The sequence below is a fragment of the Athene cunicularia genome (assembly GCF_003259725.1).
Source record: "Athene cunicularia isolate RWA chromosome 5 unlocalized genomic scaffold, athCun1 chr5_part1, whole genome shotgun sequence".
Taxonomy (NCBI): Eukaryota; Metazoa; Chordata; class Aves; order Strigiformes; family Strigidae; genus Athene; species Athene cunicularia.
Genome location: NW_020799101.1, coordinates 11,825,253 through 11,849,387, shown reverse-complemented (window position 1 = coordinate 11,849,387; position 24,135 = coordinate 11,825,253). Strand labels below are relative to the sequence as shown.

At 37.3% G+C, this 24,135-nt stretch overlaps 1 protein-coding gene across 8 annotated transcripts in view; it reads right to left on the bottom strand.

The window, feature by feature from the left end:
* CDC42BPB (CDC42 binding protein kinase beta) overlaps positions 1–24,135 on the bottom strand; it is a 67,612-nt gene that overhangs the window by 13,619 nt on the left and 29,858 nt on the right. For 4 of the 8 annotated variants that reach the window (XM_026849072.1, XM_026849074.1, XM_026849076.1 and 1 more), the window contains exons 8-26: positions 23,403–23,482; positions 22,241–22,407; positions 22,022–22,141; positions 20,005–20,138; positions 18,294–18,536; positions 16,492–16,602; positions 15,795–16,039; positions 15,509–15,614; positions 14,824–14,948; positions 13,940–14,045; positions 12,190–12,338; positions 11,477–11,571; positions 11,309–11,388; positions 8,862–8,948; positions 8,352–8,426; positions 7,844–7,949; positions 5,297–5,433; positions 4,573–4,712; positions 2,895–2,976 (exon numbers count right to left, since the gene is read on the bottom strand). In XM_026849072.1, coding sequence (XP_026704873.1) covers positions 2,895–2,976; positions 4,573–4,712; positions 5,297–5,433; positions 7,844–7,949; positions 8,352–8,426; positions 8,862–8,948; positions 11,309–11,388; positions 11,477–11,571; positions 12,190–12,338; positions 13,940–14,045; positions 14,824–14,948; positions 15,509–15,614; positions 15,795–16,039; positions 16,492–16,602; positions 18,294–18,536; positions 20,005–20,138; positions 22,022–22,141; positions 22,241–22,407; positions 23,403–23,482 — 2,388 coding nt within the window. Of the gene's footprint in view, positions 1–2,894; positions 2,977–4,572; positions 4,713–5,296; positions 5,434–7,843; positions 7,950–8,351; positions 8,427–8,861; positions 8,949–10,063; positions 10,115–11,308; positions 11,389–11,476; positions 11,572–12,189; positions 12,339–13,939; positions 14,046–14,823; positions 14,949–15,508; positions 15,615–15,794; positions 16,040–16,491; positions 16,603–18,293; positions 18,537–20,004; positions 20,139–22,021; positions 22,142–22,240; positions 22,408–23,402; positions 23,483–24,135 lie in introns of all 8 variants that reach the window. The other 4 variants (XM_026849071.1, XM_026849070.1, XM_026849073.1 and 1 more) reach the window with 3 other exon arrangements.

Sequence of the window (24,135 nt, the reverse complement as noted above, 5' to 3'; positions counted from 1 at the left end):
TCAGTAGCATGTCATAGTTTGTCCTGATGCACACACCACACACACCCCCCCCCAATCTTTTAATAGCTTATTTAAAAGTGACACACATGCTGAATCAGATGCATTTAAATCCAATGCCATTGGCATGATCAGTTCTGGATTTTGATTTTGCTACCCTAATTTTCAATATATTTGTCCAGGTGGAAGAGCACATCATATCTGCATTATAAACTCTGGAGGAAAGCAATGTTCTGATACTGAAGTACTGCATTCTCCCATTTCCCCACATTAAAAGAAAAAATAACTGTGGCTTCACATAATTTTCAGGTAAATCATCCTATAGATCTCAAAGCAGAATGTATTCTGAATAGAAAAACTATCCAGGAACTTTCTGTTGCCCAAAGTATGCACTTACTAATTCTTAATACTAGTTTTGTGTCATGTATGAAGAGATCGAAGGGTCTGTGAGTTCATGGGAAATATGCTTTCAGGCACAGACAAACAGGCCATCAGCCAGTATCAGCCCTCACAACAGACTTTTAGAATAGCAGTAGTTAAACAGAAAACAAAGCAGTAAAAGGTGCAAAAGGGAAAAACTGAAGGCTGTAACTATTCTTCCATGGAATAACACACCGTCAGCCTATATGCCTTGATAAGAAAATCACCATAAAGATGAATGATGTGGTTATGCAACATACACTTCCTGAAGGAGTGAATGAAGCAACATTCATCTTAAAGACAAAATATATCTGAAAGTAAACTTGGGACAATAGGATGTCAAAGACAGAACTCCAGAAGTAAGATGAAAGTTAAGGGCAGTAGGAAAAGAATGAAGTAGTTTGCAATTGCTCATAGCTCTTATTACTCTGCATCAAGCTTTGTAAATGCCTGAACTGTAACTAAGCATTAATATTTTAAAGATGGATGGAGGCATAATGGATAATATTTCTATATTTGAAAACAAAACAAAACCAAATCAGACTTCAGCTGTTGTTTTCCCTTTGAAGTATCACCATGTACTAGTCCTCAGTCTTTTGAAGGTGGCATTTTACATGCAGTCAAATGCAAAAAAGGTGGGAGAAATTGGTCATAATATACCTAGCATTATTCATCATACAAAAAATCCAGTATTTGCTATGAAACTCGAGGCTTCTTAACTCAAACTGCTAAGCTGTGGAAAGACTCCAGATACTCTTACAGCATTATTAAAAATGTATTGATAGCAGCACTTGGACTGCAGTGTCTGGATGCCAGGATGGCCTAACATCCAGCTTTAAAAACTGGTTAACAAGCTGGTTAACAAGGAGAGATGGTGGAGTCTGAGACAAGTTCTTCCTCTTTTTTATTTCACTGGGGGTCATATTTTAGTGTTTAGCAGCTTTCTGGTATTGCTTTCTACCGGTGGAAGATACAAAAGAAATGAAAATCTGTCTTCAGTGGGTGACCAATATCATCAGGTGTTACATGAAATAACACGTATGAAAGAAGGACCGCATTTTTATGCAGATGATGTGAAGTAAGTTTTAACTATTGTGTAGAAGCCACTCCATGTCATTATGTCAGCAAGATGCAAATCTAGAATTAAATTGAGAAAATAAGACTCTCTTGCATCAGATATTACTGGTTTACAGTTTTGGAAATTCCTTCTTTTGATAGAAGACATAAAACTAAGAGAAGAGGTGGACTTTGGCAGCATCTTCTCTGGTTCCAATCAACCAGGTATCTAAATGGATATACTCACAAACTAGGCTTCTAGTTAATTCATCAGATCACTTTAGTAGGGGATAATCTGATGACACCATGGAGACATTATGTCATGTCTATCCATTCAAGTATTCTAACATGGGGATATTTGACAAGTTTTTTTTCAGCTACCCTGAAAAAGTCAAGAAAAGAGTTAAAAAAACCTGCATATAGAAATTACAGCAGTAAGTCAGGTGGGCTAAACTGTATGGATGCCCTGTTCTTAAGAGAATCAATTAAAATTCTGCATAGCTCATTTTCTTTCCTCAGAAGTCTTTTGCCTCAGTATTTGCTAACTTGAGAAGAAAGCAGGCAGATGGGAATAAAAAACCCCAAACATTTAGAAACAAGAGGAAAATGAACGTAAAAGTAGTACTAAAGGATGAAAATCCACTGCAAAAAATTTCTACAAAAAAGCAAAGCCACAGAATCATTCCAGTTGCCAAGACATTTCCTAAGTAAAACCCTAAAGGACCAAATGATTGGGACTGCATGGGACTGTCAGTTCTCTGGCTGCCATGATCCACTGACTTGATTCGAAGTGGCTGAGAATGAGAGATGCTGAAAACAGTGAATTTCTGAATTAAAATGCAAGGAATTAGAGAAGATTATGTTAGTAGCCAATATTTATATTTTTAAATTCCACATTATATATATTTCACATAAAACCTATGAAAGAAGTTCCTGTCAAAAACTAAATACAGCATCAGATATAATATCCTCTTTGATGTATGTTCTAAGCAAGCTAATTATTTTCTCTTATTTTAAAATTTTTCTACTATACTTAAATGTGAAATTAAGGAAACTGAAATAGAATTGGTGAGCATAACCAAGCTTCAGCCTACTCTGTTACAGCATCAGTTCCTAAAGCAAGAGTCCTCCAAAGCTAAGAAACTAAAATATCAATGGAAAAGGAGACAAAAATATACTGAATTATAATCAAGAAAAAAAGCCAAACTTTATATACAAGGAAGCAGCAAAAGGAGAACTTTGCTCTTTACAGTTCAATTATAACAGGAGTATTATAGTGCTCTACACATTTCAGCACCTCTTGTAAATTCTTATACTTCTTCATAACTTAATAGACATTAAATATGGAAACCATATTTCACTATCAAAACAAGCACTAGTATGTAACTTGTATTTTCTTTAAAGTAAATTGGTAGCCATACCCTGAATATACAAGGGATGTCTTTACGAGTTGCGTGTATTACATCCGATGCTAGGACAGAGCTCACACAAAAATCTTCATCTCTAGTAAGAAAGAGAGAAAGAGAATCACATATATGCATATACTAACATTATTCAGTGAAATCTAATTGATACCACAACTGTTTCAATAAGCTGCAATGTCCTAACACCACACAGAGGTAAAAACTGCCATCACTGCTTTGTTATGCTCTAACCATCCTTGACTCAACTCACAAGCTTTAGCTATGTTTCTACAGCACTTGGTACGTGCAACTCAGTCCACCTGAAGTTAAGTGGAGCGGCTTTATATAGTTTTGGTTTACTGACCACACCTATTCTACAATTAGCAGCAAGAATATTGCTTTTCCAGCCCAGCAGACACATTAGAAATGAATAATTCATACCTCAATGCGTAGCATGAGAGAGGGGCCTTTGGAAAAAAAGAAAAATCAAATAAAAAGCTCTTGGCAACATAACTATAGTTTGTGGGATTCAAATAAGGGTTTTCAAAACAGATAGATTTTATTCTCTATTACAGTAAAATAAACAGACATCAGAACAACTTTTGCATTTCAGAGTGCTCCACTCCAGAGGGCTTGTCTACACAAGCTTTTTTAAACTGAATTTGACCAAGTTGATCACCATAATTGCCAATTTTAGTGTAAAGATGACACTAATGCCTGAAACTTGCCCACGCTAGAATTCAAGCTGTGGTGGTTAACATCTATCAAAACATCTAATAATCCTCAGAAGACAGACTCGAAGAGGCAGCTACAATAGCAGATAAAGCTTGGGACAGTTGGTATAATATCTGAGTTGCTTCAAGCAATGTACTGATATGAATGCCGTTATTTGCAATACTTCCACACTTCTGCTCCTGCTGCCAGCATGTCAGAGAGCTGACACTGATAGTTCTCAGAGAACAAATGTGAGAAGTGAGCAACAGTACGGGTGCAACCCCACAGTACTACTGTCTGGAAAAAATATAAATCAAGGTGGCTGATAATGCAAACTTTACATTCAGAGATAGAAGGTGCTGTAACATTAAAAGGTATTACACTTCCTTGACATTTCCAAAAATTGAAATAAAAAACCCTTCTTGTTTTACTGAAAAAACCTTCTTTACTTACTTTACCTTACTCTGATGAATATAAGTTGCAGACCTTTTGTAGAGAGTGTTCAGTGGTTCAAATGGGTCACCATGAAAAAAACAACTCCTGTGAGAAGGCAGGGTCAGAGCCACTTCCATTGTAAATTCTGAATTTACAATGCTTTTCTGAAGACTACTTCAGCTTTTCTAATGTTCCTGAAATTACTGGCTATGGGGATGATCTGTGACTCAATGTTAAGGTCAGAGTGCAGGGCAAAAACCAATCTACCAAAGTCTATTTGTTTTCCATGTATGCATATGGAATTCTACAAAGAAGTATGCTAATACTGTAAATATTCGTGATTGTAGTATTAGTGACAATAAAGTCACTTAAGTGACTTGTTAGGCCAACTCGTTCAGCCTAAACTTAGCTGCAGTCTACATACAGAACACATGGGTCTTCTCAGACCACAGTTCGCATGATCTTAAAGTTTCTTGTGTACTATAAATAAATATTCCTGTTAGGAAAAAAATAAAGAGGATTTCTACTCTGTTATAATAATACAAACCTGAGATCCAAGACTTGACTTGCAACAACTCCAGGCTGGGTGGACTTTCCTTCAGGCACATCATATAAGAACAATTTACAGTCACAGACAACTGCGTAAGCCCTCTGCCACCCTTTCTTAACTCCTGTAGGTTTTGGGACCTGTGTATAAATAACTGATTGCTTATTAAATGTAAGCGCATGTAGTAGACACAGAAAGCAGGGACATTTAGAAAAGCTTATACTTATATCAACAGAATTAGAACACATTCTACTTGCCCTTCAAAACAGAGTGAAAAATGTCAAGTAATCAAGCAATCATTTTTCCTCCCTTAAGTTCAACCATTCTCTTTTACAGTTTAATAAATACATTGGGTAGTATTAGGACAAACAATGGGGCTTGTACAGTCCACAAATGCCAAAATGGTATGACAGTTTACCTTTTATATTATGCTTACATCAACAATGACAGAAATTCTTCCTTAAAGCATGCTTTTTTTCCCTCCCTGCTGCTTATGAACATTGTAGCTACTAATCTACTAACCTTTAGCTCTTGTAGTAAAACCAACTGTTTCTCCCACATCTAAAGCAACGAAGGTTAAATAAGTTACATAAATGGCACACAAAGCCTTAAGGCTTTAGCACAATTTAGGAGATATAGTTTAAACATACTTAGAGGTTCCAAACTGCATAGCTGTAAGTCATGTTTAGTATTCTTCTCTTGTCCAAGAACAAAAGACTATTACCTTGACATAACCTTTATAGGCAGTTCCTATTCCTCTTTGCACATCTACTCCAAGAGGCCTTTTGGCTTGCTCAGGAGGTATGGGGCAGACCTGAGGTGCGCTATCCTTGCAGGAAACATGGCATGCAAATGAACACACTGAGTACAAAAGAGAAAATTCACAGTGAAATGCATGTATAAGTCAATCACAACAGGACATTAACATAGTCTATCCTTATGCTGAGCAAATTAATCAATCACACTGAAACTGGCAGTCAAATATTGCAATAGCCAACGATGCTAAAGGAGTGAACACACCTAGATCTTGCATGAGACTCCAAAGTGCTTTTATTTTCTTTTTTAAGGCTATTGCTTCCATAAAGGGCAGGAACTGAGTCCACGTTTCAAGGCAACTTATGAAAGCATTTTCCAGAAGGAAGAGGAGTTGGTCAGCCTCGCTGGTTTAAGCAGCAACTAACCCAGTCACAGAAGAGGAAAAAGTAAAAAAGAGGATAAAGGAGGAATAAAAATTACAGGGCAGTGATAGGAGACAAGATAAACATAGTAGGTGTTTAATTTGATCCAAATATGCAAGAATACTGCAAAGACAAAGTAAAACTAAACTGACCAAAAAAACTCAGAAAGGATTAAACACAGGGAATAAACTTGAAACCAGGGGACAAGGACTGAAACGCTGTGTGGTGAAAGGGGCATGTATATATTGCAGAGTTCAAATAAGGAGCCAGTATCTATACTCATCGTTGCATCCTTTCTTACCATTTACACTACACTGTACCACTTCGTGCTGCATCAGCAAGGCACAGGGGTCTCTAGGTCTCTTGTGCCTCTGTGTGCAGTGCTCTATAGACTACACAGAAAAAACCCTCAGAATATATGTATGTCACTTCACATGAGACAGACTACAAAAACTGTGGAATGAACTAACACGTCGTATCGAGGCATTCAACCCACAGGTTATGGGCCAGATCTTTCCACAGATATTTGTCCTTGTTTCTACCAGTAGGCTTGGGAAGGCAGTGGGAGAGTGGCATGGCACTGTGATCTATTCTGTGCTTCCTCCTAACTGTATTCTCAGAAGCGGGCATCTGGCAGATACCATATGCACATCTAGTCCTGTAATTACAAAGGGTTAAAGGATTCCAGAGAACCTGGAAACAGCCTGCTTCTGCTAGAGTCACAGACTGGGCTACAAACTGCCTCCTCTCAATGCCCAAGGGAACAGCCAGCAGAGAGGGCTGCCCAGAGCAAGCTGCCAGGCTCGTTCTTTGAGCTGTTGTCTGCTCTCAGGAGGACAGGGGTTACCATAACTCATGCATGTAAAGTACTGTAGGTGCTCCCCGAGACCAGATAATAAATTGAGTTCTTTTTAGGAGGCATCATAATAATTTAGGACTGTGCATATCAAGGAACACTGGTTGCAGAATAGGGGAAAATCCACAGGTCAGTTCCACAGGGCTCTGGAAGTGCAGCTGTGTTTTACCATAGTATCCAGCATTAAAAGCAGTAGGAATTGGGAAAAGCAAGTGATTTGCAGTGGAACATGGCAAAGTTTTGTTCTACTGGAGTCATCTCTATTTCTATAGCAATGTGACTCTAGTTTTTTCTGTAGCTATCAAGATCTGTTGTAGAAGAGGCAGACTGGAAAGCTAATGATGCAGAGCTTAATCAAAATACATGAAGAGGAAAAAAAAGGCACAAAGTTGATAGCTACACCAAGGGAAAAAGAGAGTTTCAAACTTGCAGGAAGAGATACAAACCAAGAGTTCAGAACTGTCAGCAACAGGAGACAAAAGGCAGCCCCAGGGCAAGTGCTGGCAGAGCTCTAGGTGCTCCTAGGGAAAAACTACCACCAGATCTGTCAGGAGAAGCACCCTGAAGGGCAGATGAGTCAATCTGAATATGATACTGAAGGTATCATTAGGGATGGTGTCACTAGCAAGAATTAAGCTAGGCATAGAAACACAATAACGTTATTTATACTGTTGAGTCTTCAGCAGATTTGTGAAGTACTTACTGAATTCATGTGTCTAATCAAGATACAGATTAAGTATTTTCAAACAAAAATACCTCCACATACTCAAATATGGAATTCAATAATGACAGATGCATCAGAGAAAGCATTTTAAATAAACCTAATAGACAGCAAGATGGCTACAGGCCAAAAAACCTAGCAAATGGTCCTCCCAACACATGGGGCTTATGATCAGGACAGCACAAAATAGACAGACTCAGATTCATGTTACCAGAGCATTCCTGTAGTCATCTCCACTACAGAAACAGAAAACAGTCCTGTCTTCCCCATCTCCCCCTGCAACTCGCACTGTAACAGCACTAATGTTAGCAGAATAGTAATATGAAAGGGAACCATGAGGGCTTATATTAACTCTATTAGTTTTGAAGTCTGATGATGTTGCAAAAGAACCATTCAGTGGCAGCCGTCCCTCTCCTTCATTCCCTCCACAAAGAATGGTTGTCTTAAACTACATTAGTGTTTTTAGATTATTTTTTCGGGGACTTGCTGAAAATATAAAAAGTTTAACTGACTCACCGTCACAGGCATAACCTTGTCGAAATAATCCCACCATAAGAGAGGTGCAATGACTACACTGAGTAGGGCTCGTGAATGACTTGATACTGAGCTGGTGAGCTTTAGGCTGAAAGATACATTTGGGATAAAAAAATAAAACTTTTCACTTTCTGTACCTATGTAATGCAAGCATTTCCCTTCACCACCCGCCAGTATATCAGAGTGTACAGTATGAAACCTGGGCTTCTTTTAAGTAAACGCAGCTTGTAAAAGGTGCTGCAAGACAATGGTAACCATTTCACTTCCAACTGCATATGCCACTCAAACCCAAACCTACAACCAACTACTTTTTGTCATCCCTTCTGACGAATCTAACCCCATTAACTTGCATTTGGAAACAATGATTAAAAACACAGACCTAAGAAACACAGGACAAAACCCAAACAGGACAAGAACAAACATGGAGGGCTAATTTATAACTGATCTTTTTCCTTTATTCTTCAGAATAAGGTTAGCACAGTCCCCCTACCTTTGGTACAGCTAGAGAAATGGATTGAATGGTGGGGGAAGGAGCAGCAGGCATCCTCTGAAGCCGAATTGGTTCCTGAATCACAAAAAACTGTAATTGAGCAAAATGAGGCTTCAAGAATTTGTTTCAAGATTGGGGTGGCAAAGCTTATTGTTTTCTGATTTTTTATTTTTTTGAAAATTATCAAAAATTTAATTGTCATAAACATCACCATTCTGATTATAACAGAAACAGATTGTGTTTTAAAGCACTCACAGGAAAGCCTGCACACTAACAAACAAGCAGCAATACAGAAAACATATGAAAATGAAGTGCATCAACATACACAGAGCCAGCAAAAAGGTTTCATTTGCAACTGTTCTCAAAGCATGTGCAATTAACACTGACACATTGCAAATAAGCAACATTCAATCCTGCTTCTTCATAATGAATGCTGCAATAGGTATTTATCATGAACAAGACAGAGAGACTTTCTAGTGAATTACTCTTCAGGGTAAAATAATGGCTTACTTCTTGTTGCTCTGCAGTTGCAACTGAAGTAGATGGTGAAACTTCTGACTTGGGACCCTGTGCTTCCTGCTCACTAATAGAACTGGTCTGCAAAAGTGACAGCAAAGATGTTAGATTAGATACCACAGATCTGATGAAGTTTTCTCATGTCAACAAAATGGAAACTAAAAACAGTGCTGATGATTTCTATATGCAGTACACACACATCTAACAACTTTTCACTCTGAAAAAAAGTTTTCCTTAGAACAAACTCTGTCACCTGATGGAAAATCTATAAAGCTGAAGTACTGAAATGCAAAACCTCATAGCAGGCAGCATAAATGCTGTAACAGTTATGTTCTCCCAGTAAGGCTGTCTCTAATCTCTTGCATACAGGTATGGAAAGATGTTTGAGAAGTTTGGCAATCATCCACAAAAGAGCTTATTTCTCATGGCAGCTCACTACATTAGGATTTTTCTAGCACACAGCAGCCGGTAATTCCGCCACAAGAAAAATTCTTAAGTAGTACTACACGATCTAGAAAAAAAATAAATGGTTGGCCTCTGACATTAAAAGAATCAGGTCTACTTAATCACATTGTCTTACATTTCACTAAAATTTAAGACTAGCATCTATTACAAGCCTTCTACTAATTTCACTCTTAAATTAGCAACTACTAATTGCTAGCACAAGGGGGAAGTATGTTACAATTCCAGAGCTAAAGAAGCTGGGTGTGGAAGTAGGATACTGTATTACTGTACTCTGAGGACATGATGAAAATAATGATTAACAAACATGAGATTAGACTTCACATCAATGATGTAATTAGCACTAAAGGCAACAAGTAACGAATTATTCACTTCCCAGCCAGTTTAGAGAGGAAGGTGGCTCAAGTTCCGTTAGCTCACTAAATATGTTCAGATAGTTGTTCATTTTTTTGTTATTAATTGATAGATAAGGCTGGGCCATTTAAGATCAAATTGTACCATTATGTAATATGAAGTATTTAAAAATGCTGTGTGATTCAGCTTTAGCCACACAGATACTCAAAATATAAAATACTAAGCCTGTAAAGAGGTATTAAAAGAAAACTAAACTAGCTCTGTTTAGTGGATTAAGTTATAGATAAGCTGAGGAAGCAAAATATCTAGTTTTAGAAGGCCATTTTTACTATGACAGGTCACAACAAAATAAGGAGACAAAACTACTAGCGAAAACTTACTTCTTCCCAAAAGGCTAGCAGAGAAGATGTAGATGAAGAAGAAAGAGAATCCTTTGTTGTAACGGATATGAGGGATAAAAACGATCACTTATCACTCACAGGAAAACTTCAGATAGAATATTAGTAAGCTAGCTAAATAAAATGTTTTATATGGCCAAATCGTATTTATTAAAACTAAATTAACCCAGAGCAGATGACACTGATGCTTTATAAGTACATGTGAAAAAAACCTGTTAATGGAAGTCATTAAATACCAGCAATTTTTATGCAATTCATCAGAAAATGCCACCTGCATTTCCATAGCGACTATATACTTATTGCAGGATCTGTAGAACGGAATCCTGGTTAGTTATGGCCTTGATATTCTACGTGTTACTGTTTTAAGTATATCTGTTACTTTTTAAAGCAGTGTTTTACCAAGGTCAGTAGACAAAAATTATTATTCGGCTAGGAACATCATGTATCTCTTCACTCTACGTCATCCATATAGCACATCTTGCTGCTTGAAGCAAGAAAGCCAGTGTGGACATTTTGTGACTGGGAACAGCACATACACAAAGTGTATGCAAATATCACAGCATGTCTACAGGCTTTTTTTTTTCTTAGCAACAGTGACAATTTTGAAAAATAAATAGAGAGTACATACTTCAGATAGAAAACCTAACCTAAGCCCCTTTAACTCAGCTCCATAAACATAGCAAACTATTCTTTTCAGTTCGAGCTCCTGGTTTTATCCTGAACTGTCTATGTTTTGCAAAAAGAATCCCAGAAAATCTTCACGGATCAAGAGTTCATGAAGTAAGAAAATGTGGTTCAGTGTTGCATTTAACAGCAACATTCCTCAGGGAATGCACAAACCTTTTAAAGTGAAACGCCCATTTGGAGCTGTGATTTGTATGAGTAGTTTTCTAAGGATCAGAGGGTGTGTCACAATAAACTTATACCAACATCTGTGGGTCCCCCTGATACTCTTCCCAGTTCCTTCTACTCTAATCACTCCATTAAGATCTGGAGCCAACAGTTTTACATATCTGTTTAAAGACTCCTTGAACTGTGTGAATACTTTTCCGTGTATTAAACCAGCATCTTCCAACTACAAAGCATTTAATTTCCTTATTTGTAACAGGGTGTGCCAACCTTTCCAAAAAACCTTAATATATATAAATGTGCTGAAGCGTTAATTTTACATAATAAAAATATAATTCAGTTATCACATTTTTGTAGTTATTTTATGTAATAACTCACTCTGAAAGTCAGATCACGTGCAAGAGGAGAGGTGTTGAAATATTCAAAAATGGAATCTTGAAAGTCTGGAAGTTTAAGACCTAAAACCCAAAGCAGAACATGCTTAGCTAAAAGGCAACATTGGAGGTGATATTAGAACACTTTAAAGAACACAGTAACTTTAATTACCTGAATCTGTTCTGTATTTTTCTTCCAGTTTTTTCTTCAAACCTTCCATCTCCTCCAACAGTTCCCTGTTTTTTGCTTCTGATTCCTTTAATTTACTAAAGCAACATAATATGATCAAAATGCAACCTGAAACATCTCAAAGGCAGTGCACAGGGCTATTTATTTCTGGTCATACACTTCAGAGTTTGGGAAAGTGCTTTTTTTTTTTTTGAGAAGTGGTAGTGGTTTTTTCAAAATATTTTTTTTAAAGGCTGATTAATTTTATTTTTCCTATGAATAGGCACCTCACTACTTGACTAGATGGTGAAAACTGGTACTTGAGACCCCTGCTATCTTTGCAAGTATCTACTAAACAAAATTATTCTAATAGCAGTTAGGCTTTTAATTCCCAAGAATATGTCTACTCTCCTGTTAGTCTAAGAAAAGGTACTGGATTTGCTTTGAATTTGCTCTTATGCCTTTTTTCCCCCCCTCAGGTGCCTGATAGCTATATCTTATTAACCAAGCTATTCACAATGGTGAAATGCTTACTTGAAGAAATGTTTACAGTTCTCATTTGACTATATAAGAAATGTGTAGTCTGTACAATGGGATCTTTCTGGTAGAGTCCAATATCCCAGGCACAAACGGCCATTTTAAGAAAGTTGTTACTATTCTAACAAGAAGTTTAGATCAGTACATTAAAACCCAAACAGAACCACAGACGTTATTACCTCTCAAAAGAGATGTTTGCATCTTTAACTTTTCGTAGCTCTTCTTGAACTAGTTGTTTGGCACGAATTTCTGCATCAAGGGCAGACTGTAATTCCAGCCTAGCTGACATATCCAACTTCTGACTGCGTCGCACTTTCCAAAGTGGATCCTGTTCCAGTAAGTTACTGAATATTAACATCAACTGTCTAAAGGTATTTCTGTTCTTGTTCAAAGACATAAATGAGCTTTCACACTGATTCAGAGAATGCTTTTTTAATTAGTTATGGACAGTATACCTGTTGCATGGAAATCAGTCAATAGTCTGACTTTGTTACACAAAAATAATGAGCAATTTTTATATTGGTTAAAACACTGAAACAATATGCTTGAAACTAAAATGCTGGATCACTGAGCATGGAACTCAAACTGAGAGAACCCACTGAAAATAGCTAGTTTTCATTGTCCAATCTAGAAGAGAGTAAAATCTGCACAGTGACATACCAGACTTCCAAACATGAGATAAATGTCAATATTTAATGTAAACCATACTAATCTAAAACATATCAAGAGTGTCAAAACCATGAAAAAAATGAAATAATCTGGGTCTTGAGATACCTAAGATACCTAGAGCATTTGCCTAAACAATTCTTACACTCACTAAGTAGCATATGCTATGCTTCTGCATACAACATGCAATTCCACCCTACTACCCCCAAAAGCTAATATTCTGACCTCTTCCAGGCATTTTTCAGTGTGGACTACATTTCTGATATTCCTTAATGGATACCTCTCTAGTCACACATGAACTTGCAAATAACAGTCATGACAATAGGAAACATTTTTTTATGTTGATAAATAATTGTGTTAGATCAGATTCTGCCAAAGTTACAAAACCAGCTGTAATATGAAGAACAGACAGTGTTCCTTATTCTGGCAGTAGCTAAGAAGAAAATGCCAACTGCACGTGATCCAATCCTTCTTCCTATTAAACTCTCAATATTATAATAATCTCTTGATGATGTAGGTAAACATTAGCTCACAGGAAGTGATAACTTTCTCTTATTCTCTATTTACAGGATTGGAAGGGGTGAGTAACTTCTTACATGTATAAACCAGCAGCAGATGGACTCTTTTTCATATGGCAGACTTTGCTGACTGGCACTGCTAGGGACATGGGCTTTCACGCCTAGCTGCAAATGGCCCTCACTTTCCTTATGCAAGTATTTACTACCTGCCAAGGCAAAACATGTTTGTTTTCATCTTTGTAACCATACTTCTTTGTGAGAGCTTTTATTTTGCAGTTTCAGGGAAAATCATGGCATAAGGTCTCATCATTCTTCATGTAAATAAAACTACATGCTCTCAGTGTGTCACCAGTTTGTAACAATATGAACCAGCTAATACGTGTTCACAAAAATAAAACTTACTTTGTTATCTCACTGTAACAGCAATTAAAATTATTTATTTGCATCTAATGTTGTAAGGTACATTTCTGTACTACTCTTGAATGGTTTATATTATTGTTCTTTCCTCTGTACTGTTTAAAGCAGTTTGTGATGGCAGATATTAACATGAAACAACAGCCCCCTGTAATTATCAAATTCTGATTAGATTACCTAGTGGATTTCACAAGCAGTAGATAAAACTAGAAAGCAGAGCAGAGGATTTATTAGAAAAGAATTCTGATTATGAACAGATAGCTGAAACTAAAAATGTAGCTTCCTAGACATCCCCAGGACAGTATAAATATTTAGCAAACATTTTTCTTACCAGTGTTCGTGACCCCAGACTGGAACTTCTTAATGATTCTAGTTCTTCTGTCATCTTGGAAGCTAATGCTTGGAGATAGCCACGAGCATCCTTCTCATCACTTACCCTGTTGTGCAATTACAAAAATCTGTTACTCGTGAGTTTCATGGCTCATAGCACCAAATACTGTACCACCAAATAATCAGAATGTCTGCACTGGATTTAGGGACATAACAGAAACGGACAGAGTAGGGAAAACTCTCCCAGCAACAGAAAACTGAATACATCTTAGATTACCTGCTTTGGATTTTTCTACCTGATCCTCTTGATTGTGGCAGTTACTAGGGAAACTGAAGTTTCCCTTCCGCCATCAGCGAGATTCACTGTTATTGTTTGGAACATGATCTGCATATCGCTTGCTCAATTTTTATAAGGGTTACCTTCAAGCCCTTCTTATCTTGGATGCTGAAAGTACTTGCACATAGCTTGCTAAAACAGCAAATAACAGAAGGAAGAACTGACCTGTGAATTAAGTGCAAGTGCTTGTCTAGTACAGCTAGCACGGTTCTGTATGTTAACATGGACCTTTTAAATCATGACCACCTTTCTGACTGAATTTATCAGAATATTCCAAATTGGGTGATTTAATTATCACTTTAGAGACTGAAGCAAGTTGACACCAAAACCCTCTCCTTCCTACTTTACAGCATCTGACAATTTCAATTGTTATTACTACTCAGCAATACTAGAAAGCAGACAAGAAACAGTTAATCAACACTCAGAAGTGCCATGCTTTTGGTGACCCCAGTCACAGAGAAAGGGCCTAGCTATACGTAAAAAAACAAACAAAAAAAAGCCAATCAGTATCTTGAAAGTGGCCATCTGGATCTCTAAACAGCACATACCACTGAATAATTTCTGCAATCTGAGCTTCCCAGTGAGCAACAGACTCCTTCTTTGCTGCTAGGTCTTGGAGCTCATCTTCTAGCTGTCTGTTCTGTTCTGTTAATTTGTCCACAAAGGAGCAGAGCTGGAAGAAAAGATTCATTTCACTTGTGACTTATGTCAGTTTCAGACTTCTTACATATGTCTATGTCTATACACCTATAGAATCTGGACAGACAAGATCACCCTGGGCTATATGGAACTTCCAACACAGACCAAAGAACTGGAAAGGGTTTCTTTTTTTGTGCACCTGGAGACTAGCTCCTGAGCAGAGAACACACTGTCAGTTCAGTCAAAACAATCCAGAACAAAGGAAAAGAAAAAGCAAGCATAGAAGTCAGAGAGGAATGAGGTTTAACTGTAAGCCATCAGGAAGGCAGGCATTCTTTATAAATGCTTCCCTCTCTGTGCAGCCTTCATGAGCCCTCTGAGTCCTGGGAATCAGTTCTCAAAAGAGCAATACTGAGATGCTGAAGTTACTGTTTAGCAAGATCTCTGACATTTATATGGCGAAAATAACATTTGTTTTATTCAGATACTGCCTGAACATTCACAGATCCTGTTCTGATCAATGAGTTGACTACTTCAACATCAGAAAGTAATGAAGAATTGTATTTTCTAAAAAATGTTTCCTAAAATAATTACCCTCTCATTTTCTGTTGTTAGCTTTTTGTTATCTTCCAAGAGCATAGATCTTTCACGTTCATATTTCTCTTTCATTGTTCCTACTGCTTCCTCCATTTCACTGTGCCTAAGGAGAAGGACAAGAAATAGAAACACACATACTGTAACATTGCTGAACCTGTAGACTGGGATTTTAAAAAAGGAATAAACAGAGTTAAGGTGAAATACCAATCTGCACAGATACCTACGCAATGCAATACACAAACAAAAGAAATCCATAGTTAATGAATCATGCCCAAAAGTTTACCTTTCTCGCTTTGTTTTCTCTAATTTATCCTTTAATATCATGATCTCTTTCTGCAGCGCAAGCTGATGGCTCTCTGAATCATGTACTTCCTTTTTCACGTTTTTTACTTCCAAAACATGTGATGCTTCTCGTCGGACCAACTCCTCTTCATAAAATAAGATTTTCTTTTCCAGCTCAGACTTAATTTTGGAAAGCTCCTGCTGATGTTCTAGTGTGGCACCTGCTGCCCGGCCTCCCTGCTTCAGCTGCAGAAGAGGAAAAACCCATCAGGAATAAACTATGATCATAACATTTTGGGAATGTTATTTAAAATTAGAATTGTCCAATTGGTGACACTTGGAAAAAAAATTTTATTTGGTCACCGAGTGATTTAAAAGTTGCCTGTCTCCAAGCAATAAGCCCTGTGACTGCTCTGCTTACATGACCCTTATAAGGGGTTCATCAAATGGGTTGTAGAGGTCACAGATTTGGCCCATCCTGGTTTAGTATCTGCTTAGAATTAATATGAACTGGACATTTTCAAGGCATTAGTGTCCAATGAGATATTAAAATCTTTCAAGCAAAAAAAGATAATAAATCTGAACAGGTTAGGTGCAAGGCTGTAGTTTTTAAGCCTGCCACAGGTATCAACAGTTGAGTAAGCAAAATTATTGCAACTCCTGTGCCATGAGTAAACCTTTGTCAAAAAAAAAGTAACCTTTAGAGCTTCCAGTTCATTTTCCAATTGTTTGGAGAAGACTTCACTGTGCTCACGAAGCTTGCGTTCTTTTGATGCTTCTGCTACAACTTCTTCAAGCTGAGCTTCCAGCTGTAACAAGAGTAATTTTAAGTCATTTCAACACAAGGTAGTATTGTCTGTATCATTCATTTCCTTTCCTCCATATGAATGAGCAGCATGTTTTCCTTATTTCTATTTTATGTTACACAGCTATGACAATCTTCTCAGGATGTCACGATAATTGTTTTGCCTTCAGTGATCCAGGCATCCATTCATCTCATGCAGTACGACTATTACTACATGACTTTTTGTACTGATATGAACTACACCAAGTATTTTCAGAGACAGAATTAACAGAAAACTCTGCAGTTAAGAGAAGGAAATGGCACTAGGAAGTCACTGCAGTTGTGAAAGAAGAAAGTCTCCCACATTTACAGGTCAGCTCCATGCCTCAGTATCTACTAAGGCAGTTAAAAAATGCCAACCTTTGAGCCAAATTATTGCAAAATATTTCAAATATTTTGAAACACTGAACACTTCTACCTTGGAATTATGGAACAAAATAAGCTCGATCATCCATTTATCAACTTCAGAAAGCTTATCAGAAAGACAAGATTTAGTGGCAACTAAGGCAACTGTTGCAATTCAAGCAATAGCGGTACAGCTTTAAAACCTGACAGGAAGAGTTAAGATTTATTTTTATGCATTTAATTCAACTAGCAAAGTTGTTTTAAAAAGGATTGTATTTAAAGTTGTGGGTTAAGACAATGAACTTACAGACTATTTCCTGAATAGAAGATTGATACAACTGTTGGGAAAACAAAGGAACTTGTAGGAACAAGGAGAGGAGATTATAAAGCCCTGCATGAAAATATATAACTGAATAAACAACAATACTTGAATGACTGCTGCATTCTGCTCTACAGACGTGGTGCCACAGCCCTGTGCATCAAATATGGTGTCACAGCCCTTCACCTCCCCCAGTTAACTACCACTTCTAATTCATGGATAAAAAAAAAAATCTAAGAAACTTAATCTCTTACTACATTTTCACAGACTGACCTTCAATTTGCCAGAAGTTTTCTAGCAATGTTTATAAAGCTCTTGAATATCTCTTCTACAATTCACACAGAGAATACAAAAAATTTGATGATTTTTTCAGCGATTTAAACACTGTTAACCACAATAGCTGTTCCTTATGCCCTTTTCTGGTCATCTACTTCATCTTACATAAAACTATAAATTGCCTAAATACTAATTGGAAATTATCTTTCTTAAAGACATTACAGACATTTTTTACAACGACTAACTACAGAGGAAGGAAAATTACATATTTATTCTGTATCACTATTCCTCCCTCCAGCTGAAGAGAAAAATTCAGTTAAAAAAAAAGAAGTCAGAATACTCCAACCTTAAAGCACATGAAGACATTAAGCTTCCTAGGTTTCAAGCTGACTGTATGAGTCAGAGTCCACAAGAAACAAACTACAAGAGCAAAGAAACTGGCTATAGAAGAATATTTCCTCCAGTTTAAAATCTGAGTACAAACAAAAAAAGAAGACTGTTCATTTCCTGATACATCAGTGAAACATTTAGAAACAAATTCTGGACTTATTTTGTGAACTGTAGCAAAGTCATATGGAAGAGTTACTGGGGCATTTTCTTACAGATGGACGAAGTAAATTATTGGTAACAGTCCTAATTTTTCAATACAATCACATATGAGATAATGAATAAGCAGCAGCTGAAGCATGTTATTATTAGCTATCTCATTAAGCTACCTCTTTTCTGATCTTCTCTGATTTACGGATGTCCTGTCGCATAGCGTCAATTTTCTGCATGCTCACTTCCATCTCCTCTTCTTTGTCGCGAAGTTGCCGGGAAAGCTTCTGCTTTTGAGATCGCAAGTCTCCCATCCTCTCACTGAGCTCGGAGAACTCCTGCACAGCTAGCTTTCTTTGCTGGTGAGCATCCCTCAATTCTTTGGATTGCATCTTTAGTCTCTCTGAGGCTTCTACAAGTTGCTGGTTTAAATAAAAAAAAGAGTCATTGAAGCTCCATATATCTTTCCAAGATGACAGAAACTGGACCTACACAAGAATGACTTGAAAGCTCAACCAGCTCACATTAACTGCTAAATATGATTTCTAATTCTTAATTTACACCTTTTTTTTTTTTTTTTCCTCCTAGCTAAGGAGCTGCAGTAACATACCAAGACAGCAGCTATTCTGCTTCTAGTCTGGCAGCTCTAAGAATACCTTTGGTGTTCCAGAAGTCTGTCTTACAAATTTGACTACACAAGGCTACCTCACTTGTAAATAATTTAAGATTACCACCATGTACCTGCAGAATAGTAACCTTTTTTAAAGGAATGTTTTAGCAGACAATGCATTCATGGGAGCCATCAACTACACTGTACCAGCATTGACATACTGCAGCAAATCTTGTGAAATTCTTCAGAAAACTGAGGAAGATTCCTTAGAACAAAATGTGGTGCTATCATACTTTAAAGTATAAAACCTGTTTCCTTTACAACAAGTAGTTAACAAAAAATAAGACAATTAAAATATAAATTCAGTGTTCTACATAAAATCATTTGAGAGTGGGGGAAAAAAAAAAAGAGCAGAATTAGACAACAGAATATATGTATACAGGCCAAGGAACTTCTAAAAATTTCTGCTGTTAGTAGAAGTACTGTTGGAGTATTCATTAACTTTCCAAAATGCATGTGTTCAAACCAGGACGAGCAGACTTCTCTGCTACTCCTACACTCCGGTAAAAAACCCTATCAGTGGTTAAGAGATAGGTGAGACAAATTCTAGTGGACAAAAACCCCAGAGGTTTTGGCCCACACACTACTTTTGGGTCCATCCAATGTCTACTTGGAACAATATGGCTGCTAGACTTTTCCAAAAATATCTGTTTGAATACAGGTAGCTTTTTTTGATATTAATGAACTTGGTTAAGTAGAATATGCAAACCCCTACTTAAATGCAAAATATTTTGCTGACAAACGAAGATACTGTCACATTTTATGAAGCAAAGGTGTAATTTACACAACAGTAAATAAACTCAGTAATTACATAAAAGTAATCCTCAGCCTTAAGAAGTAATTAGGCTTCTAGTATTAAAGATATGTGGGCTCAAACTGGAGCAGTGACCTCCTTGAGACATATATACATGCGCACGCTTTTTGATATCTACAGGACCAATGACTAAGCACAGATCAGAGTAACTGCTATGTATATTATGATAGAATCATGGAATCATTTAGGTTGGAAAAGACCTTTAAGATCATTGAGTCCAGCCATTAACCTTACACTGCCGAGTCCACCACTAAACCACGTCCCTAAGCGCCACATCTACACGTCTTTTAAACACCTCCAGGGATGGTGACTCAAACACTTTCCTGGGCAGCCTGTTGACAACTGTTTTGGTAAAGAAACTATTTTACATGACCATTTTCAAATGTATCTATCTTTGGATGAATACCTTATGAAGGTCCTCCTTTTCTTGCCGTAGTACTCTGCACTGCTTTTCTAGTCCTTTCAACTTGTGTATCGAGTCTTCATGTTCTTGTCGAAAAGCCACTGCATCTGCAAGCTGTCCTTCCAGTTTACTTATATCTGTAGATTAATACATATTAAAAGTAACTGGTCCCAAATTTACATCTGTAAAGCAAGCAACACTACACAAGCAAACTGACATCACTTCACTTGGAAAATCAACTTCTTTCCTGCTCCCACCTTTTTAGACTGTTTAAGGTAATTTTTGGGCATTGACACCTCCAAATAATTTTAATTTTTCTCAGCCTATTAAAGAAATCCTCCCAAAGACTGTGATCTTTAAATGAAAAAGCCTTAGCACAGGACTTTGTTATGTTTTTGAGTAATGCAACATCTAGTCCTTAAAGACACTGAAAAAAGCTTGAGCTGTTCCAATTCTAGCAATTGTTCTAGCAATTCATCTCCTAAATAGTTTTCATCATATGACAAGAAAGGCTACAATCAGTCATTAGTGCATCCAGCAAGACAGGAATGGACTATTTATTTCCTAGAGTTGATAAGAACTAACAATCTGGGAAAGAAATACCATCCTGCATGAGGCAAGCTGGAGACCTGACTGCCCATATTCCTGGCAGTATGTTTTCATGGTAGTTCTCTCTCTATTCTCAAAGAAAATTAGATGAATCTGATTTGAAATTATCACCTTTAAGCACAACAAACTAAACACCTTTTTGTACATCTGCTCAGTCTTAGAGCTGGTAAGAAAATGAACCGCCATTCTCCATTTAGTTTTAATTACTGCTTTAAAAATAAAAAAAAAAGAAAAAAGAAATTGCACAGGGAATAACTGTCTCACTCAAGTTCCACCAATATCTGTGGCAGAACAGGAAACTGGACTTATGTATTCAGGGATCCCAAGCACTGATGTAATTATTAAAGAATTATTATTCCTTTTCTCACTTCAGCACAAACTTCCTTCCATCCTACATGAACCAATACTACTTCTTAAACCCGACCATACTGCTAGTTTTCATATTTAACAGGGCACCACTGCCTGAAGAGCTAGATAAACCTGAACCATTTGCAGAAGTAGTACCTTAATCTAACTATTTGGACTCAAACCTAGTTCTAGAATACATAAGAATAGCTTTTTTTGGAAGGATAATCTGCATAGGAGAGCTGAGCCAATTTTTGCAATGCATGCACCAACAAAGGAGGTATATTGCCAAACTGTGGGGTGGAAAATATCAGCACCAGCAACTCAGCATCTGAACTCACTTATGCATACTACAGGCCCCTATAAACCTCTCAGCCAAGTCATTAGGATTCAAAACACCAATTTGTTTATCACTGATTCCCACTTAAAAATCAGACACTAACAGGAGGTTTGTATGGATAAACTAATAGCACTGTCAAGCAACAGATTTTCAGTGATATGGATGAGTCAGTCTTCTCTCAGGACAGATGCCAGTATTTGTTTTTCTGCAATGCTCAGTGCTTCCTAATTAATGCATCACCAGACAGAAACACAAAGGGAGCAGGAGCTCAGAAATATTTAAATATGAACTATTATTATACATCCTATCCCCTTATGTTACTAAAGCTAGTCTTTCCTCCCCACTGCCTCTTACATCAGCCTCCAAGTAAAACCCTTCCAAAAAAATACTCCCTCCAAAAAGGAGTGAGAGAACAGAATATCCTGAGACTTTTAGGGAAACGGAAATCAGACAAAATTTTTAACTGAACCCATTCCACAAGTTGCTGTACTCTAGACTCCCCCCTTGCTAGTATATGCTATCAGGCCAAGCAAGTGGAAGAAGAAAGTTAAGTGCTCATTTGGAAACTCAAATGCCTCTTAATATTGAGCAAGACTTTAAAAAAACCCAACCTTTTTTTAGCACCTCAAGAACATTAATCCTACTTATTGCAAAAACACATTACGCAATGTTGCTAGTAGCAGCAAAATAAATTGCATTTCTATAATTACCATGCCAGAGGCTTACCTGTTAATTTGTTCTTCAACCGTTCAATTTCTTCATTTAATTTTTTAATCTCCTTATCACGGCTTGTATTTACTGTAACACACACTGGACCTTGGAGGTTCTGCATTGTCTGTGTAGATTCTTAAAATCAGAAAACAAAGGAAAAGGTTTTCAATAAAGTACATCCCAATTCCTCCTAATGAGCAGAAGTAAGAATCCCAACAAATATAAACCACTAACCTTGCAGTCTTCTGTTCAAATCCTGCTTTTCTTGCTCTAATTTCCGTATTTTCTTTTCATAGCCTTCTATTTGTGAAGTGTTCTTTAAGTCACGCTGTACATCCATATCTTTGGTTACAGTGTCAGACTGCATTGAACTCTTTAAAGTGCCTCTATCAGATAAAGAGCTGAAAACAAATACGTAAGTTAGAATATTTTAATAAATACTCACAGCAGTCTATAACAGTGACATGCTGGGATTCCACTAAATATGCACCTTGAATTTGCAAGAACAGTTAGAGCAGTAATTGTTACTGTTGAGACAACTGTCAGGGTAAAGTTATGATTCCCTAGATACTATGGATGTGCTGGAGTATTAACACACATACATTCAGGACTTTAATGATGCAGACTTATATTCACTTTACAAACTGCCTAAATGATTGAAAATTAACTCTCCTATGCCAAAGGTTACTAGTACCTGACAGTGAAGTAGGCAGGTAAGTGTACCTGCACTGAGAGAGCTGGGAAACAAACCCAAAAGTTTAAAGTGTGACAAAGATGAATTTAAGCTAAACCACATGATCTCACTCTGAAAAGGGTAAGATGTATGTACTGGGTTCTTTCTGAAATAGTATTGCATGATGTAGCAAACCCCAGCAAAGGGAAATAATGGAATAACAAACAGGGCAGAATAACCTCAAGATCAGAGACAAGTATATGTTTGAGGGATCTCTGAAGTCAGATGGAGGCCATTTCAAAGATGTACAAAAGTGAGCCACTTGTCCATGCTCAGAACTATCCATGTTAACTCAGCCTACCAGCAGGACTTTGGAGCAATGACCTAATCCTGAACTGTTCCTGGCAGACATGCAACATGGACAAGACTTGCTCTCAGCCTCTGAATGCAGAAACAGCAATTTTATGGCCAATTGCAAGTGACACATCTAGTCCCTTAACTTTCATTCATTTCAAATAGATAAAATATTAAATAGAAAAGCATCTGATCTTGGCAAGCATGATCAAAGTATGTTCAGACATCTGGGGGAAAAAAAAGGGATAAAGGTTTATCCACAGGTACACCTATAGACATCAACCTTTCTACATCTTTATAAAAATGAGAATTTCCTAGAACTGGCTGCATTTGGGAAACAAGTTTAAGAACGACATATGCTTTACTTACCTATCAGTTGTGTACGTAAACCCAACAAATGGCAAATGCAATCCAGAAAAGCCTGTATGAGAACTTGGTGGTACCACTTCCTGCATGAAAACAACATGCATGAAAAACCCAGAAGAGAACCCATACAGAGCTAAAGGCATTTGATTTAGCCTCAAAAGTTAAAGGGAGACAGCTAACGGAAAGACTTTTCTTAGCGCATACCAACTGAAAATTGGCAGTTATGCTTCACTGTGCTGTCCCCTCCAATGTCCCTGGACAAACTTAATTTCATATTAGGTTACTTTATATAATGACCTGAATTTAGGAGGCTCTTGAACTGGCACTTGAAAGGGCAGCATTTCAACAAGTTCGAAAGCACACTGAAATCAGTAAAAGAAAACCCAAAATTTCAAGTTCCTAATTGAATGTGACCTGGCACCAAAATGCATGCTGTTAGTTCTGGTATGCTAGTTACTGTTAGATACATAATCAAAAAACTTGCCAAAATATCTTCATTTCTTGGAATACAAGCTGATGAACAAATTACCACAAAAGCCCTCAGCTACTCCTGACCCAACTTTGTAAACTACTACACAACAGACATGAAGGAGGGGAACACCACTGTCCCCACTCCAAAAACCAACCTTCTGGTACTTGAGTGGAGAAGTAGTAGAAGCTCTCACCTGGAGAGCTGTAACTACAAGTTGCATGGAGAATATATGTGTATTTCTGAAGACGGGGGGGGGGGGGGGGG